The sequence below is a fragment of the Monomorium pharaonis genome, chromosome 2 (assembly GCF_013373865.1).
Source record: "Monomorium pharaonis isolate MP-MQ-018 chromosome 2, ASM1337386v2, whole genome shotgun sequence".
NCBI lineage: Eukaryota > Metazoa > Arthropoda > Insecta > Hymenoptera > Formicidae > Monomorium > Monomorium pharaonis.
The window spans coordinates 1927995-1946357 of record NC_050468.1 but is presented as its reverse complement, the minus strand read 5'-3'; the positions used below and the strand labels follow the sequence as shown (position 1 = coordinate 1946357).

The 18363-nt window shown below is 28.5% G+C and overlaps 1 protein-coding gene across 7 annotated transcripts in view; it reads left to right on the top strand.

Annotated features, from left to right (window-relative positions):
* Positions 1 to 6011: 6011 nt before the first annotated feature.
* LOC105832304 overlaps positions 6012 to 18363 on the top strand; it is a 591095-nt gene continuing 578743 nt past the window's right edge. For 6 of the 7 annotated variants that reach the window (XR_004962205.1, XM_036282909.1, XM_036282912.1 and 3 more), the window contains exon 1: positions 6012 to 6342. Coding sequence is in view for 5 of the 7 variants with exons in the window: in XM_036282909.1 (XP_036138802.1) it covers positions 6279 to 6342 (64 nt within the window). In the remaining 2 variants the exon portion in view is untranslated. The remainder of the gene's footprint in view (positions 6343 to 18363) is intronic. The other variant, XR_004962207.1, reaches the window with a different exon arrangement.

The following is an 18363-nucleotide window of genomic DNA, read 5'->3' as shown; positions in this document are numbered from 1 at the left end:
CTACATAATAAAATTGTGTTTTATAAATTGTATAGCAGAGTTTATGTTTATATGTTCTATAATATATAATAATTGATATTCGTATTTAACTGCATACGTGCAATAAATAATACTTTCGAGGTGATTCTTTTATATTTTAAGTAAAGAATAAGTGTTTTCTATTTAGTGATATAAGTCGACAAATGTCATTCTGTTACTTTATGTTACTTTATGTTAACAAAGATAGAATAACATTCATTTCGATATTTATGTCATTAAATAGAAAGCATTCAATATAAATTTACTAAATTTTCGTTCTATTTATTAAAATATAAGACAAAATTACGTTGTAACTTTGTGGATTAAATAAGATGCCCAACCACTACCAAATATGTGACATCCGAACAGAATTACCTTTTTTAAAAAAAAAGGTAAAAAAAGGGCGCCAAGTGTGTGTGTGTGTGTGTTTACGGAAAATGCTACTATGTTACATATTGCACTGCTTTTATTTTTTTACATTCAAAATAAATTCAAATGTAAAATTACAAGAAATTGGTTTTCAAAATAAAAGGACAAAAATTTGGTCTCTTCTACAAAAATAATGATATGAAGTAAATGTGCCAGTTACAAGAACGGATATTTATATAAAATTTATTTTTTATTACTTTTTAATGTTATAATGTTATGATCAATAATAGTTGTGTATATACATATAAGTAACATACATTCCTGAAATGGTATAACTTTAATTATAAGAATAAACGCTACAAAATGTGAGTGTTAAGTTTTTCTCTACAAAAATAATGATATGAAGAAAAATGCGCCAATCTATAAAAATAGATGTTTATTTTTTTTTAACTGGCATTCATAGTTTGATTTTTGATTTTTCATTTAAGTCTGTATCAAATTAGAGATTGATATTGAGATTAAATTGAAATATAACCAATTAGGAACAAAACCAATATTCTTTAACTTTGCTTCGAATGATCAAATTTCAATTCAGTCTCAATCTCAAATCTGATATGGCTTTAAGATTGTTTTAAATTTATCTTCATATACAATTTTGTTTAGTACAAAGGTTATTTAAGGATAATTTAAGAAAATCTTAAATACAAGATTAAATTATAAATATTAGCCTTCCGTATTAAATTATCGGCTGTTGTACGCCTACAAAAAACAGTTGTCAGGAAGCATATTGGCAAGAAATAAAGGAGATAATATTAAGCTGGCAAATAAGTTTTAATACAAATAAATTACAAATATTAAAAACAAATATTTTAATACAAATAAATATTTTACTACAAAAACTTGGCGCTGCTAAATCGAATAATTTGCTTTAATACAAAATTATTTTCTTACAATCTAACTTAGATACTAAAATAATACATAGAATACGCACGCATGAGAGAGAGAGAGAGAGAGAGGGGGGGTGGAGCGAGAGGGAGAGGGAGAGGGAGAGGGGGGGAGAGGAGAAATATTTGAACGCACGCATAAGAGACTGAGATTTAAAAATCGCTTTTTTATAAACTAAGTTATATACTAAACACACACACACACACACACACACACACACACACACACACACACACACACACACACACACACACACACACATATTCAGATACACACACAAGAGAAAAAGAAAGCGCTGGTAAATTATTCGATTTAGCAGCGCCAAGTTTTTGTAGTAAAATATTTATTTGTATTTAAATAATTATTGGTAATATTTGTAATTTATTTGTATTAAAACTTATTTGCCAGCTCAGTATTATCTCCTTTACTTCTTGACATATGCTTCCTGACAATTGTTTTTGTAGGCGTACAGCATGCAGCCAATAATTTAATACGAAAGGCTAATATTTAAAATTTAATCTTGTATTTAAGATTTTCTTAAATTATCTTTAAATAACCTTCGTACTAAACAAAATTATATCTAAAGATAAATTTAAGACAATCTTAAAGCCATATCAGATTTAAAATTGAATTGAAATTTGACTATTCAAAGCAAAGTTAAAGAATATTGGTTTGTTCCTAATTGGTTACATTTGAATTTAATCCCAATATCAAACTCTAATTTGATACAGACTTAATGAAAAATCAAACTATGAATGCCAGTTAAAAAAAAAAACATCTATTTTTATAGATTGGCGCATTTTTCTTCATATCATTATTTTTGTAGAGAAAAACTTAACACTCACATTTTGTAGCGTTTATTCTTATAATTAAAGTTATACCATTTCAGAAATGTATGTTACTTATATGTACAACTGTATTATTGATTATAACATTTTAATATTAAAAAGAAATAATAAATAAATTTTATATAAATATCAGTTCTTATAGCTGGCACATTTACTTCATATTATTATTTTTGTAGAAAAGACAAAATTTTTGTTCTTTTATTTTGAAAACCAATTTCTTGTAATTTCACATTTAAATTTATTTTGAATGTAAAAAAATAAAACCAGTGCAATATGTAACATAGTAGCATTTTCCGTAAACACACCACACACACACACACACACACACACACACACACACACACACACACACACACACACACACACACACACACACTTGGCGTCCTTTTTTTACCTTTTTTTAAAAAAGGTAATTTTGTTTGGATATCACATATTTTGTAGTGGTTGGGCATCTTATTTAATCCACAAAGCTATAACGTAATTTTGTCTTGTATTTTTATAAATAGAACAAATATTTAGTAAATTTATATTGAATGTTTTCTATTTAATGACATAAATCAAAATAAACGTTATTCTATCTTTGTTAACATAAAGTAACAGAATGACATTGTCTTGTTATATCACTAAATAGAAAACACTTATTTTTTACTTAAAATATAAAAAAATATATCACCTCGAAAACATTATTTATTGCACGTATGCAGTTAAATACAAATATAATAATTATTACATAAACATTAAATATAATTGTTACGTAAATATTTTAAACAATTTATTAAAATGTTAACCAGAGAAAAAATGGACATTAATATTAGATCAGATGTAAATATACATAATTAGATACGAAAAGATCTAATAATATATAATCATATATAATCTAATCAGAAAATTGGCACGATATGATCATATATAATCATAAAAATACATAATTAGATATGAAAAGATGTAATAATATATGTATTTTATGTTATCATATATAATACCTATTATATAATCATATAAAGAACATATATTATTAGATATTTTCATATCTAATTATATATTTTTATGATTATATATGGTCATATCGCGCCAAATTTCGAATTAGATTATCTATGATCATATGTCATTATTAGATCTTTTCGTATCTAATTATATATTTTTACATCTGATTATACTAATATCTATTTTTTCTCGGAAAGTTAATATTATAAAAACATCAATTAAATATTATATAAATATTTATATTTGTCGTTTATATAAATATAAATATTATATTATATAAATATAAATAATATAAACAAATAAAAGTTATTATATAAATATAAATATCTGTCCTAAATTATTATTCTAAATGATTTATTATTGTAACATAAATATTAAATTAATATTAAATCAATATTTTAAAAAATAGTTTTAAACGATTTTTTAAATATAAAATAAATATTACATAAATATTAAATAAATATTACTTAAATAATTTTCTTAAATTATTTTTTATGAAAAATAAATAATTTATAAATATTTAAAAAACGTTAAATAAACGTTTTATAAATATTTTTTTAAATTCATTATTTGTAATAAATGATTAATATAAAACAAATGTTTAATAAATATTAAATAAATATTATTTGTACAATAAACGCTAATAATGTAAAAATAATTAAAAATAAATATTTAAGGAGCTTTTAAAAAATATTGTATGCTTATTGGGGTTTCATTATGGACCCTTGCGATTGTCGCAAGTCTGAATCCCATAATCTCTTTCTTTGTAATATTTTTTATAATATTTATACGAACTTATTGATAGCTAATATTGTTTGTTATAATACTTTTATAGTATTTCTATATACTACGCAAGAGCTAAAGATTTTTATATTTATACTTTTGATTATTTTGTGATACTATGTACAAGATATTAATATTTTTGTGATACTGATACGTAAGATTCTCCAAAAAGCATTAATTTTTTATTTTTTAGAAATAAAAATGGTTTTAAGAATATTCGTCGTTGGTAACGTTCCATCCTAACATATTTTATAATCTCAATCTTTTTTCCTTTTCAATAAATTATTAATTATGTTCTTTATGTATATCCGAAGAACTTCTACTTATGGCATGATTGGTAGAATTCTAAGAGAGAACTCTATGGGTACTCTCAACAAACTTGTACCAATAAGAATTGTGCGACACAAATTTTTAAAGAGTTATTTAAATAAAACGAAATGGTGGTTTGCAATCTCCTTCTCTCCTCTACATATTACTTATAAAAATGTAGTGACACTGCATAATGAGTCGAAGAGAAAAATGGTAATATGGCCAACATAAAAATGCATGTAAAAAATTGGTCTTATTAAAAAAAGTCACATTTTATTACAAAATTATATGAATATATAAAATAAATTGTTAGGTTAAAAAAAACTATAGCATAATTGTGAAAATAGGTAAATATCGATAGATTTACTTTAAAAAGGTAGGATTTATTAATTTATACGTAATCTTTTCCTTCTGTCGTGATAATAATTTATACGTGTCACGAATTATTGGTGAACAATAAAATAACAATCAATATCAAGAAATTTTTTCAATTTAAAGACGATCAAAAGTGATCATATTATCAGCACGTTTAGGTGACTATATTAACAAAATCCTATGTCATTATTTTATTTTGTATAACTCGAAATGTGTACAGCCGAATAAAAAATTAAATAATAAAAAATATTCAAATGGACATACATTTGTGTAATAATACTTTTAAATTTGAAAAAAATGGGGAAGTATGTGTAATTAAATGTTAAAATGTACCTTAAAAAAGTTTCGAAATGCCTGAAACAAAAAATGCCTTATAACAAACATGGGCTATTGTGTATTGTCATATTAGTGCCGCTTTATAATGGCAAACTGTTAAACAAATGATTACATAAGTAATTACTAGAATTTGTCAGTCAATAACGGAGATAATACAAGTAGCCGTATTGTCTACAGTGGCCATAATACTACCTTTTTCCTCTAACAATTTTTAATAAATTAAAAAATTTTTATCGAAAAGTTTTCGTTTTTATTGAAAATGTCTCTCTCTCTCTCTCTCTCTTTTATTAAGAAAATTATAACATATATACATATATACGTTACAGATTCTATACATATAATGCATTAATAAAAAATATCATCTTTAAACTTAATTAATTATAAAAGTAACAATTATTACAAAATTATATACAGATGAATGAAAAGACATACGCACACGCATTAAATATGTTTAGTGTTTCACCGGATGATGCTGTGTCTGTCGAGTGATATATTTAATTTAACAGGAGAAAAAATTAAATTGAAAAAAATTATATCTTGTAGAGTTCTAGTAAATATGATTCATTACTGAAAAGGCGCGATCGATATAGCGGCGCGCACGGTAAAGCATATATTATCCGCGAGAGATATTCGACCGGATGACAAAACGTGTGCGATGTGGTGTCGCGCAACGCGATAATCCTACGTTCGATAAACTGGAGACGCGATAAATTGACATGTTGGAATAAGCATGTTGGGTAGCACTACGACATCAAGGGAGTGGACGTCGAGAATGGCGAAAAAGGATGGAATGATTCGCAGGGGTGGAAAAATGAGAGAGAAGCGTGATGCAAACGCGTTGCCGGAAGTGTCAGGAGGGGTTTCGAACGCAAAGAGGGAGGTTTGTCTGGTGCGAACGGTGGAACGTAAAATGCGAGGTGAGCGCGTGAGCAAAGGATAGGTGGGAGGTTATAACCAACGGATAGTGGGGGAGAACACGATGAGGTGGCGGAAGAGAAGAGAAGGGTAGGGTTTGATACGGACTTTGGACAGCTAGCCAAGGCTCAGTTCGCTTCCGTTCCGTGTTATGTGAGGTTCTTGTAGGTTTTCAATTGCAGCCGTCGTTCCGCACACTGATTCGTTCGCGAAAGAGAAGTTCGGTCCCTACTGTCGTAATTTCTTGTTTCGCCTGAGAAAGTTTGCTACGAAATCGTTCACGCACGGTGTACGTGCTACAGGAAGCTTATAAGTGCGTGTATGAGGTGCCTGGTATTCCGTCGAGTGCTTTGTGCTTTCGGGATAAACTTCGCGCGTGATCACAGATAGAAGATCATGTTGATGAGAAACCACTGCTGTTTACTTGCATCGCTATTGCTTCTCTTTGGATGTATCCAAGGTAAATAATCGTGTCTTGCGTGTGTGGATGATTGATTCTTTCTCTACAGTAAAAATTAACTTTGAATTTTAGTCTTGTAATTTTACATTACATTTTGACAATTTGAATTTTAATCTCGTACGCTTATTGAAAGACGGGTAATTCGTTTGGCATCTGATTTAATTTAAAACATTTAGTGAAATTGCGAATAAATTTTAATACTATGTGTACATAAAAAGTTTTGCCAGAATTACGCATTACAAAGATCAATAATATTATTGACTGTTTAACATATTTTAGTATTACTACATTGACAATTATTTTAAAAGTATCGACATACATACACTAATAAACAGTAACACAACTACGAACCTATATCTTTTCCAAGAATTATTTATGATTTTCCAAGCAACATGTATTCAAAATCAAGACATAAAATGTTATTAAAATGTTTTTTTATATATTGTGTAAAGACTTCTTTAAAAGATTTTTATGTCCCGATTTTTGATGTGCGGGTTATCTTAAAAATTTATATCATATCTTATACTATTTTCTGTCTACAATAAGATGTTTGTTTTCCAACATATTTATTGGATAGTATAAAACCATAATTTGTTAAACGGTACCATTAATGGTACTAACGATGTTACTAATAAAATGAGAAATGATTAGAATTCATAAATTATAATTACAACACTTTTCATTGATGTTCCTTAAACGAAAATACCTTTTTTATGAATAAAAGGAGACAAGAAAATCTCAGGCATAAAATATAAAATTTGTAACATTAAGATTATGAAACATTTTATAATAAGCATAAGTTTTCATCTACATATGTATATAAGCTTTCGTATGTTTTACGAATATATGCATACCGCTTTATCCATATTTGTGCAATTTCAAGGTATTCATAAATTCATAGAATGTGCGGTACGCGGACGCAGTCTTCTGGAATATTTAAAGTACTATCAAACGTTTTTGGGCACTTGTATAAAAACTTGATTTTGTCGTGGATCAATGTAGGTTTAAATGTAGTGTACGGTGTGTTGAAATTCATGTTTATGTTATTGATAAATTTAACTTAAGTGATATTTCTTTATAACGAAAAAAATCATAAATCCAAAATAAAACTTTTGATCAAATTCAACCTAAGTAATATACATTCCTAAAATCGTATAACTTTGATTATTAAAGTAACAATTATTTTAAATAAAAAATTATTGTATTTACACACAAATTAATTTTTCTACAAAAATAATGATACGTAAATATTTTGCGCCAATTAAGAGTGAACACTACAAAATGAGTGTCAAGTTCCCGGGAAAAAAAGTTTATATCTAATTATGTATAATTATATCATATTATATATAATTACATATAATAAGATCAATTTATACATTAATTTATATATAATTATATATATATAAAGGTATAAATATTTTGATAAAATAATATCAAAATATTTATAACCCTATATTGAATTATACATTTTATTAACATGAATTATACATATTATTACAATAATTTTTTACTTTTCGAGTAAATAAATATATATAATTATATCAAGATATTTATAAACCCATATTGAATTACACAGTATTATATTAGAATTCTTTTTTAATTAAATAATTATATATAATTATATCAAAATATTTATAACTCTATATCATATTATTCAAAGTTATATTAGAATTTTTTCAATTTAAACTATATACAAATTTATATATAATTGTATCAAATTAGATATAATTATGTATATACTTTTATGTTTGATTAAAATATATATAATAATGTGTTTGCATTAAATTTGCATAAAAATACTATTTTTATATTATAGAATAAGTAATTTTATTTTCATATATGTTTGCACGCGTACACAGAGTTTATCGTTCACATAATTGAAGCACAGAGATAGCACAGAGATTCAAGAAGAACTTAATAATATGTCATCAATTATGAGTTCTTTTTGAGATGCAAAAAGAATTATTTTTATAAAAAAGATCTCAAAAAGAATTCATTATTGGTGTCATAATTGGTGACATACAATTCTTTTTGAGATGCAAAAAGAATTATTTTTATAAAAAAGATCTCAAAAAGAATTCATAATTGGTGACATAAATGGTGACATATAATTCTTTTTGAACTCTGTGCTATCTGGGAAGATTAAATTCTATTGCATATTATAAATTTTATAATTTATAATATTTTATAATTTCAGACAAATTCTAATTAAAAAATTTTTTTTATTAATAATGTTTATTTATTTTATTTAAAAATTTGAGCAATATTTTCTTATATATGTATAAAATATTTTATATAAGAATGTTTATGTAAATGAATACAAGTATAAATAAATAATCTTCTATTCATAAAAATATATTTTAATTTCCCATATTTATCACAAAAATGTGATCCATTAAATGGGATCCATTAAAAATTTGATCTAATTGTATTTAAAAACATATAATTATATCTAATTATGTGTGCATATACACTGAGAGAAAAGTGTCTAGTATTTTCAATTATAATTGCATAGTAAAATAATTATAGTTGCAAATATCATTTTTATAGTTATTATTGCTATAATGTTAGTGTAAATAACCATGTATGTATAGTTGTGCCAAACAGGGTAAACATTTTTCTATAAATTATAATAATTTAAAATAATAATATAGTAGAATATCAAATAGAAATAGTCAATCGAATTAACCATTTTTATATAATAAATGCAATCACAATTATGGTAAATGTAATTAAATTCCTAGCATTCTATATTATATAAATTTAAAAAGTATGTAGTTGGCGGATTGCCGCTAGGCGACGCACGCAGCACCTTTCTCCTAATGCAATTTACACTCCAAAGGCTACATAAGCAGACCATCCACGGTGACAGAAACCGGATCAACCTATGCTATCATAGTGAGCTTTCGGGACATATGTGTTTTTTAGTACGTCTTAAAGACACATCTTAGCTGTCATGGCTAAATTTTAGCTTCGGTAACGAATCCTTTTTAAGAAAATTTATTAAATCCGAAAAAACTTTTCTCTTTGTCCGGGAAAAAATGTATATATCTAATTATATGTAATTTTGTATAACTTTGTAGATCTAATTAGATCTAATTAGATCAGGTCAAAATTCATATATAATTAGATCTACAAAGTTATACAAAATTATATATAATTAGAAATATACATTTTCCAGGGTTTTTTTTTTACAAAAATAATGATATGAAGAAATATGCGCCAATTTATAAAAATAGATGTTTATTCTTTGGCTGGCATTCGTAGTTTGATTTTTCATTAAGCTTATATTAGACCAGGGATTGATATTGGGATTGAATTGAAATGTAATTAATTAGGAACAAAACCAATATTCTTTAACTGTGCTTTGAATTCCAATTCCAATGAATATTTTACTATAGAAACTTGGCGCCGCTAAACCAAATAATTTGTTTTAATACAAAGTCGCTTTCTTACAAATTAATTTATATATTAAAATAATACGTGGGTGTATAACATTGTACACCCACGCATGACAGAAAGAAAGAGAAAGAGACATTTGACCGCAAGCACGCATAAAAAACTAAGATATTAAAAATTGCTTCCTTATAAACTAAGTTATATACTGAACACACGCACGCACGCACGTACGCACGCACGCACGCACGCACGCACGCACGCACGCACGCACGCACGCACGCACGCACGCACGCACGCACGCACGCACGCACGCACGCACGCACGCACGCACGCACGCACGCACGCACGCACGCACATACCCACACACACCCACCCACACACACTCAGATGCACGCACAAAAGGAAAAGAAAAAGAGTTGCAAATTATTCGGTTTAGCGGCGTCAAGTTCCTATAGTATAATATTTATTGGCATTGGAATTCAAAGCAAAGTTAAAGAATATTGGTTTTGTTCCTAATTAATTACATTTCAATTCAATCCCAATATCAATCTCTGGTCTGGTACAAGCTTAATGAAAAATCAAACTATGAATACCAGCCAAAGAATAAACATCTATTTTTATAAATTGGCGCATATTTCTTTACATCATTATTTTTGTAGAGAATAAACTTAACACTCATTTTGTAGTGTTCACTCTTAATTGGCGCAAAATATTTACATATCATCATTTTTGTAGAAAAATTAATTTGTGTGTGTAAATACAATAATTTTTTATTTAAAATAATTGTTACTTTAATAATCAAAGTTATACCATTTTAGGAATGTATATTACTTAGGTTGAATTTGATCAAATTTTTATCTTGGATTTATGATTTTTTTCCTTATAAAAAAATATCATTTAAGTTGAATTTATCAAAAGTATTCTTGGATTTTGTGATTTTTTTCCTTAAAGAAAAACCACTTCGCGCTTTTTTCACCTTTTTTAAAAAGGTAATTTTGTTTGAATATCATGCATTTTGTAGTATTTATAATTTTATCACTTAAGTTAAATTTGATATAATCAATAGTATTAATTTAAAGTTTTATTCAAGCTAATTAATAATTGTAAATGTTGATTGACAATTACAGCAATATTTAACTGATCTAGAATTCTATATCACACAACATCTCTTTTATCTCATATATAGACACCAGTACAAAATCTGAGTTATGTCACTCTCCGATTAATTTTACATTAATGTTGATGATTAAATAAATGAAGTGTGGCGTAGAGTTGTGCAGTGGTTAAATATTGATAACGTAAAGATAAGAACCATCTTTTGTCATCAAGATACTGGCATTATACAATATGTTACTAGTAAACTAAAAAATAAAAATTAGTATTATTAAAAACGTTTATTTATTTAAAGTTTTATTCAAGCTAATTAAGTTGTGAATATTGATTGACATTTATAGCAATACTTAACTGATTCACAATTCTGTATCACACAACATCTCATCTATCTCATCGACACCAGTGTAAAATCTGAGCTTCTTACTCACTGATTATTTAATTTTACATTGATGTTGATGATTAAATAGATGAAGTGTGACGTAGAGTTGTGCATGTGGTTAAATTACTGCGTTCGGCAAAGCAAATCTGAGATGTCGAAGTGCTCTCTTACCTCACTCTATCTTTCAATGCCAATAAATAACAAAGACAGAATGTGTCAACAGAGCCTCCAGACGCTTTAGATTTGCTTTGCCGAACGCACCCAATATTAAAAAGTTTAAATATAAAAAGCATCTTTTGTCACGAATGTATGGGCAATTATTATCAATTAAAAACCGGGAGTAAACGAAATGGGCAAACCTCATTTCATATTTCTTACTTCTTACTCCTACTCCATTACTCCTGCTGACATTGTAGACCTTGCATTAAACATAACGGTATAATATGCATTATTACTTTACGAACTGTCATAACAACATAACCTCACACTGCACATCACTTCACGCGAACCCCTAGCGATCCATTACACACGATGCAAACGCCGTATTATAGAGATACTATAGATAGTATCTCTACCGTATTATAGTGACAATGCGAATGGCTGCGTCCCGTTTTATTACGCACATGATTGTTTACGTTAAATATTATTATGCGTGAAACGGAACGTTACCCAAGAAGCATGCAAATGTGACCACTGCTAATGCCATCATGCCACTATATTTCGTCGGTATTCCTAAATAACCTGAGGCGCGTTCATAGTACACAAGCGCCTCTTGTATCAAAAGTGTGAAAGTGACTTTTTCTAATCTGAGAGGACGATGAGGACGACAACGACGACGTTTCTTACATGAAAATTTTGACATTTGGACTTTGCGTCATGATATCTCCTCTCATACGGTAGAGGAAAAATAGAAGAAATATAAAAATAGTTTTCTGATATAAATCGACCCCAAGCTTTCGATTGAGCTTAGTTACTACTACCTAGTTAGAACTCGATCGGTTTAGTCGGTTCTGAGATCCGATAATCTTGGGTGCTCGCAAGTCGGGTACTCGCGTAAAGAGCACGGTCGGGCTCGCGCTGCACGTTCACTTGGCGCGAGCCACTAACCGTGTTTCTTGATTTACAAAAATGCAAAACTATTTTTGTAACACATTATTAGATGTATTGTGGAAAATAATATTGTATAATATGTAATTATGCAATTTTAGTATAAAAAGTAAAATGTAATACTTTAAAGATATAAAATAATTCACTGTTGTTGAAATAAAAATGAAGTAATTGTTTTCACAACATATTAATATTTGTCTATTGATTTTATTATAAACAACACATAAATTTTTATAACATTTTGCAATAAAATATTTAAATATTTAAAGAATTGATTAGTTTTCTTCTGTGTGTGTATATTTAATTAAATTTAGTTTAATTTAGTTATATATTTATTGTAATATAACTTTTTATTTTTATTTTTATTAACTTAATATTATAATAATATTTATCAACATATATTAATAAATTATAAAAAAGTGTAAAATGTGTAAAATGTCAAGATTCTTTTATGTTTCTCTTTTTAATTTAGCATTTTTACATATATATTTTTTTATACAGCTAGGAAGATTAATTCACCGACAAGGGAATCTCGCGAACCCGTAAATTCTGATTTTAATGAAACTTGGCATAAATGTAGAGGGGGTGAATACATGAATTTAGAAATTTTTAGTTGGTGCCCAAAAACGGTTTGAAGGAGTAAAACTACCCTTCAAAGTTAAAACATTTTTGTGGTTTTTCGATATATCTTGTAAACTAAACAAAATATTAAAAAATGTTTTATACAAAAGTTTTATAGCATAAATACCTCCATTTAACTACGCTATTCATAAAAAAAAAAAAATTTTTTTTTAATAAATAGCATAGTTAAATAAAGGTATTTATACTGTAAAACTTTCGCATGAAACATTTTAATATATTTTATTTTATTTACGAAATATATCGAAAAACCGCAAAATCGTCCCAACTTTGAAGGGCGGTTTTACCCCTTCAAACCGTTTTTGGGCACCAACTAAAAATTTCTAAATTTATGTGTTTACCCCCTCTACATTTATGCCAAGTTTCATTAAAATCTGAATTTTCGAGTTTGCGAGGTTCCCTTGTGAGAAAAAGACATGATAAACATTTTAGGTAATTGAGTTTATAAAAAAACGTAAAGATGTATTAAATTAAAAAATTTTTAAGTCATTTTATGAGAATTGTGTTATGTAAAATTAAAAAAAATATATTTTAATGAAACCTATAATATATGTATTTTTTTACATATACTCTAATAAATTATAAAATATCTTATCAATTTGTATTTTTGCACGATGTTATTTTAATAACTTTATACTTACATTAAGAATGAAATAATAAGATTTAATAATTTTATTCCTTGTATAGATAGATGCACAAATACATATATCTACAATAATAACATTTTTTGGTAAGTGTAGCTATGTTTTTTTATATTAATCAATTTCCTCATTTTTGTTCTGTATATAAAAATAAAAAGAATTTCTAAACAGTGAATACTGTTGAAAAGAATTTCTAAACAGTGAATACTGTTGAAAACAATATATTTCATATTCCATTAGAATATACACTACTCAAGAAAAATAGGGAACACTTTTTGTATACCGAAAATTTAGACTATTTTCAAACTGCTGCAACTTAGCGAAAAATAATCGTAGAAATAAAATCCAAAAAACGTTTTAAAGTTTGAAACTTCTTCTTTCAAATGCTTTTTGGCGATTTTAGTTATCTTTTTTTTTACCAACGTGGCACAATGATGAAGCTTGACCCGTTAAAATGAAAATTTTTTATGCAAATTTGCTGCACCGCATCTCGCGTGAAAAAAATCATAGAGTATTTTTGTTACTTGCGTCTTAGAGCGGGAACTTTTCCCTTTAATTTGAGTGGTTGTTCATTGTTGTACGATTTTTTTTGACCAAGTTATTGAGATTTTAATAAAAAATGATCATTTTGTTTCATCGCTTATTACTCGTGAACAAATCAACGTACAGCGCTCAGCAAAAAAGCGTTGGAAAGTTGAAAGTTTACCCTTTTGAATGCTTTTATCAATTTTTTTACAGATTTACTTTTTCTAACAACAAATCGTGTTCAAAGTTTACGTAAAAAATCGCGTATTTTACGGTTTTTATTTAGTACAAGGTACTGTTGAAGAAAAATCCAATCACATCGCTAAAGCAAAGTTTTATAGTACGATTACTCCCCAGTAATAAACACTAACGTTCATAAAATAAAATATTTGTATTCCACGTGTTTATCATTCTTGAAATTGCTTAAAAATTGTTTTTTTAACAATTTTTCTACACCCTTTTGACCAAGTTACAAAGTCAACCTTACATTTCTTTTTAAATGACGCTTACTGCCAGCATTAGCGTTATCCAATGTGCACCATGTGGAAGATGCCGGTCGAATTGTGCACATTGCGCGCGCGCGCATGTGCGTGTGGGTGTATGTGTTTTACAGAAAAGGTAAAGACCCCATGGTTCGTCACGCGCGCGCTCGCGGCTGTTCCTTGCAACTTTTTAAATGTCGTTTTATGTTGTTTCAAATACGTTCAAATGTCAATGTGGCATTTTGAAATCGTTTAAGAGAAGCCAACCTTCGTTCTCGTTCTCGTGCGCGAGTGCCAAGTCTTACCCTTAGACATTGTTAGATTCGTCTTCAATTTGCGCGCAATCACATAAATTGGACCGCGAGAAAATGGAAAAATGTGTACTTTTCTGATGAATCGCGTTTCTGTCTTCACAGCAATGACGCTCGTACACCTACTTGGCGTCGATGAAATGAACGCTATGATCGACGCTGCGTTATGCTAGTACGAGCCCATAACGGTGGTTCTGTGATTGTATGGGGGTATATTTCAAAGCAGAACGAACTGAATTAGTGAATCCTGTCACCTCCTGCAATCACAAGTGTTCGATACATAAATGAAATTCTTGGACCTTACAAATTGTCTCTACGTTTATCGCATACGAATTTTGTGTTTATGCAGGATAACGTCCGTCCTCATACGGCAAATGTAATTAGACGCTTTCTCGATCTTGTCTAACAGTAGTGATTCGACCACGACCACTGCCTTAATGTCTCGTATAACGTTCTGTCTCTTGATATCGTGACCAAACTCTACTCATTACAGAGATAGACACACCAACATGATGCGCTACGTGACGCATGCGAAAACCTTCTTCAAGAAGTGCGATTATTTGTGCAACTTCTGTTGCAGGCAAATGTCTACACGGCATTTTGAAAATTTCGTATACGAGCTCAATACACTACGAGAGTTGTCTGTGTACTGAACATTTATTTTAAAGTCTCTTTGTACGTAAACATTACTTGTAAACATTACGGTATGTATGTGAGTAGGTATGTACTCTTAATGTTTATATGTAATGTTTATGTATAGAAGCTTTAAAACAAATGTTTAACACACAGACGATTCTTGTAGGGTATTAAGCTTGTGATGAAATTTTCAAAATGCCGCGTAGACATTTGAACGCATTTGAAACAACATAAAACCACATTTAAGAAGTCGCAAGGAACAGCCGCGAGCGTGCGCGTGACGAACCGCAAAGTCCTTACCTCTGCTGTAAAACACATACACACACGCACACGCGCGCGCGCGTGACGTGCACAATCCGACCGACATTTTCCACATGGTGCACATTGGATAACGCTAATGCCGGCGGTAAGCGTCATTTAAAAAGAAATGTAAGGTTGACTTTGTAACTTGGTCAAAAGGATGTAGAAAATTTGTTAAAAAAACGTTTTAAGCAATTTCAAGAATGATAAACACGTGGAATACAAATGTTTTATTTCATGAAAGTTAGCGTTTATTACTGGGAAGTAATTGTACTATAAAACTTTGCTTTAGCGATGTGATTGCTTTAGTGATTGGATCTTTCTTCACAACAGTACCTTGTACTAAATGAAAACCATAAAATATGCAATGTTTTACGTAAACTTTGAACGCGATTTGTTAGAAAAAGTAAATCTATGAAAAAATTGATAACACCATTCAAAAGTGCAAACTTTCAGCTTTCCAACGCTTTTTTGCTGAGCGCTGTACGTTGATTTGTTCACGAGTAACAAGCGATGAAAGTCAAAATGACTATTTTTTATTAAAATCTCAATAACTCGAACAAAAAAAAAATCGTACAGCAATGAGCAACCATTCAAATTAAAGGGAAAAGTTCCTGCTCTAAGATGCTAGTAACAAAAATATCCTATGATTTTTTTCACAGGAGATGCAACGCAACAAATTCACATAAAAAATTTTTATTTTAACGGGTCAAGCTTCATCATTGTGCTACGTTGGTTAAAAAAAAAAAAAAAAAAAAAAAAAAAAAAAAAAAACTAAAATCGCCAAAAGGCATTTGAAAGCAGAAGTTTCAAGCTTTAAAATGTTTTTTGGATTTAGTTTCTACGATGATTTTTTACTGAGTTGCAGCAGTTTGAAAATAACCTAAATTTTCGGTATATAAAAAGTGTTCCCTATTTTTTTCAGTAGTATATATATATGTATATATAAATATAAATATATATATATATAAATGTAAGAAAGCGTTAGAATATGTATATTAAAATATTAAATTAATATTAAATAAAGATATAAAGTAATTAAGAAATAAAATATTGAGTAAAACACTTCTTAAAAATCTTTATTCTTTAACAAAATTGAAATAACTCAATGTCGCCAGTAATTAAAGCCAAAAAATGAGTAGGTTAAAAGTCGACAAACTGGCAATATTTTATTGTATATCACAATCTTTGTATATCACAACGTTTCGACTATGGGATTTGGTTCTTTTCAAGTGAATTATTCGATTATATATGTGATACGCAAGACAACAATTGTTCATAAACTCGTGCCAACGGATTCATAAAAATTATATAATTTTACAGAGGGAAAAAATAATTATTAGAAATGTGTAATAGTCGTAAGAACTTGATAGTGAATCCATGAAATTACGTGTCTCTTTGTCAAAAATCGAAAAATGTATAATAGGCGACAAGCCATTCAAGTCAGTATAATTTAAAGCAACACACGGAGAGAATTTTCTCTTAAAATTTACCCTCAAAATCTTATAATTGTGGGATAATGTGTGACCTCGAGGAATTTTACTATACTTTTTAGTAAAATTTACTAAAAGTATAGTGAAATTTACTATGCTTTTAGTACAATTTACTAAAAGTATAGTAAATTTTACTAAAAAGTATAGCAAAATTCCTCGAGGTCATACATTATCCTACAATTACCAGATTTTGAGGGTAAATTTTAAGAGAGAAATTCTCTCCGTGCATAATTAAAAAAAAAATAGTGTGAAGCACAGTCAAAGGTAGCAGAAAGACTGAATATATTTTTTGTTAGGACGGTGAGAATGCCATAAAAAAAGAAAACATTAAGTGTTCTTGATTACACTGTGGTAAATAGTGTTTAGATTTTCAGTGTCCTTCTGCAGATTTATATTCTTTTTTATGAAGAACATTTCCTCAATCTCCCCTTTTCTTCCGTTTCTATCGCAATGTAAGATAAGGGGAGACTGCCAATTGAAATCATGCTTCTCAATCATGCGGTGTTTGCTGACTACAGAATGGCCACTTTCATGCTTTTTTATATCATTTTTGTGTTCTTTCAAGCGCATTTCTAAGTGTCTTTTCGTTTGCCCAATGCAGGACGCATCGCATGTAGCACAATTTATGCAATATACACTACATCAATGTTCTTTGACCAGTCCGTTTTGTCTTTGCCCTTTTTTATGATACAATCAAGTTTTTTCGGGATGGAGAACAATGTATTGAGTCCGAACTTATTCAAATGGTGGCTAATACCATCGCTCACACCTTTCATATAAGGTAATAAAATACATTTTGGCATCGAAACCACAGTCTTCATTTGTCATGCTATTTATATCGTTAGTGCGATTTTTTAATTCTCTAACGCGTCTGTTTACAAATTTATTGAAGTCGTCAGAGAAGCATATTTTTTAAGATATTTTTTATTAAAGTCAAGTTTGTGCTGTGAAATTCATTGTCCGATAGTAAAACTGCCCTGTCCACTAAATTTATTA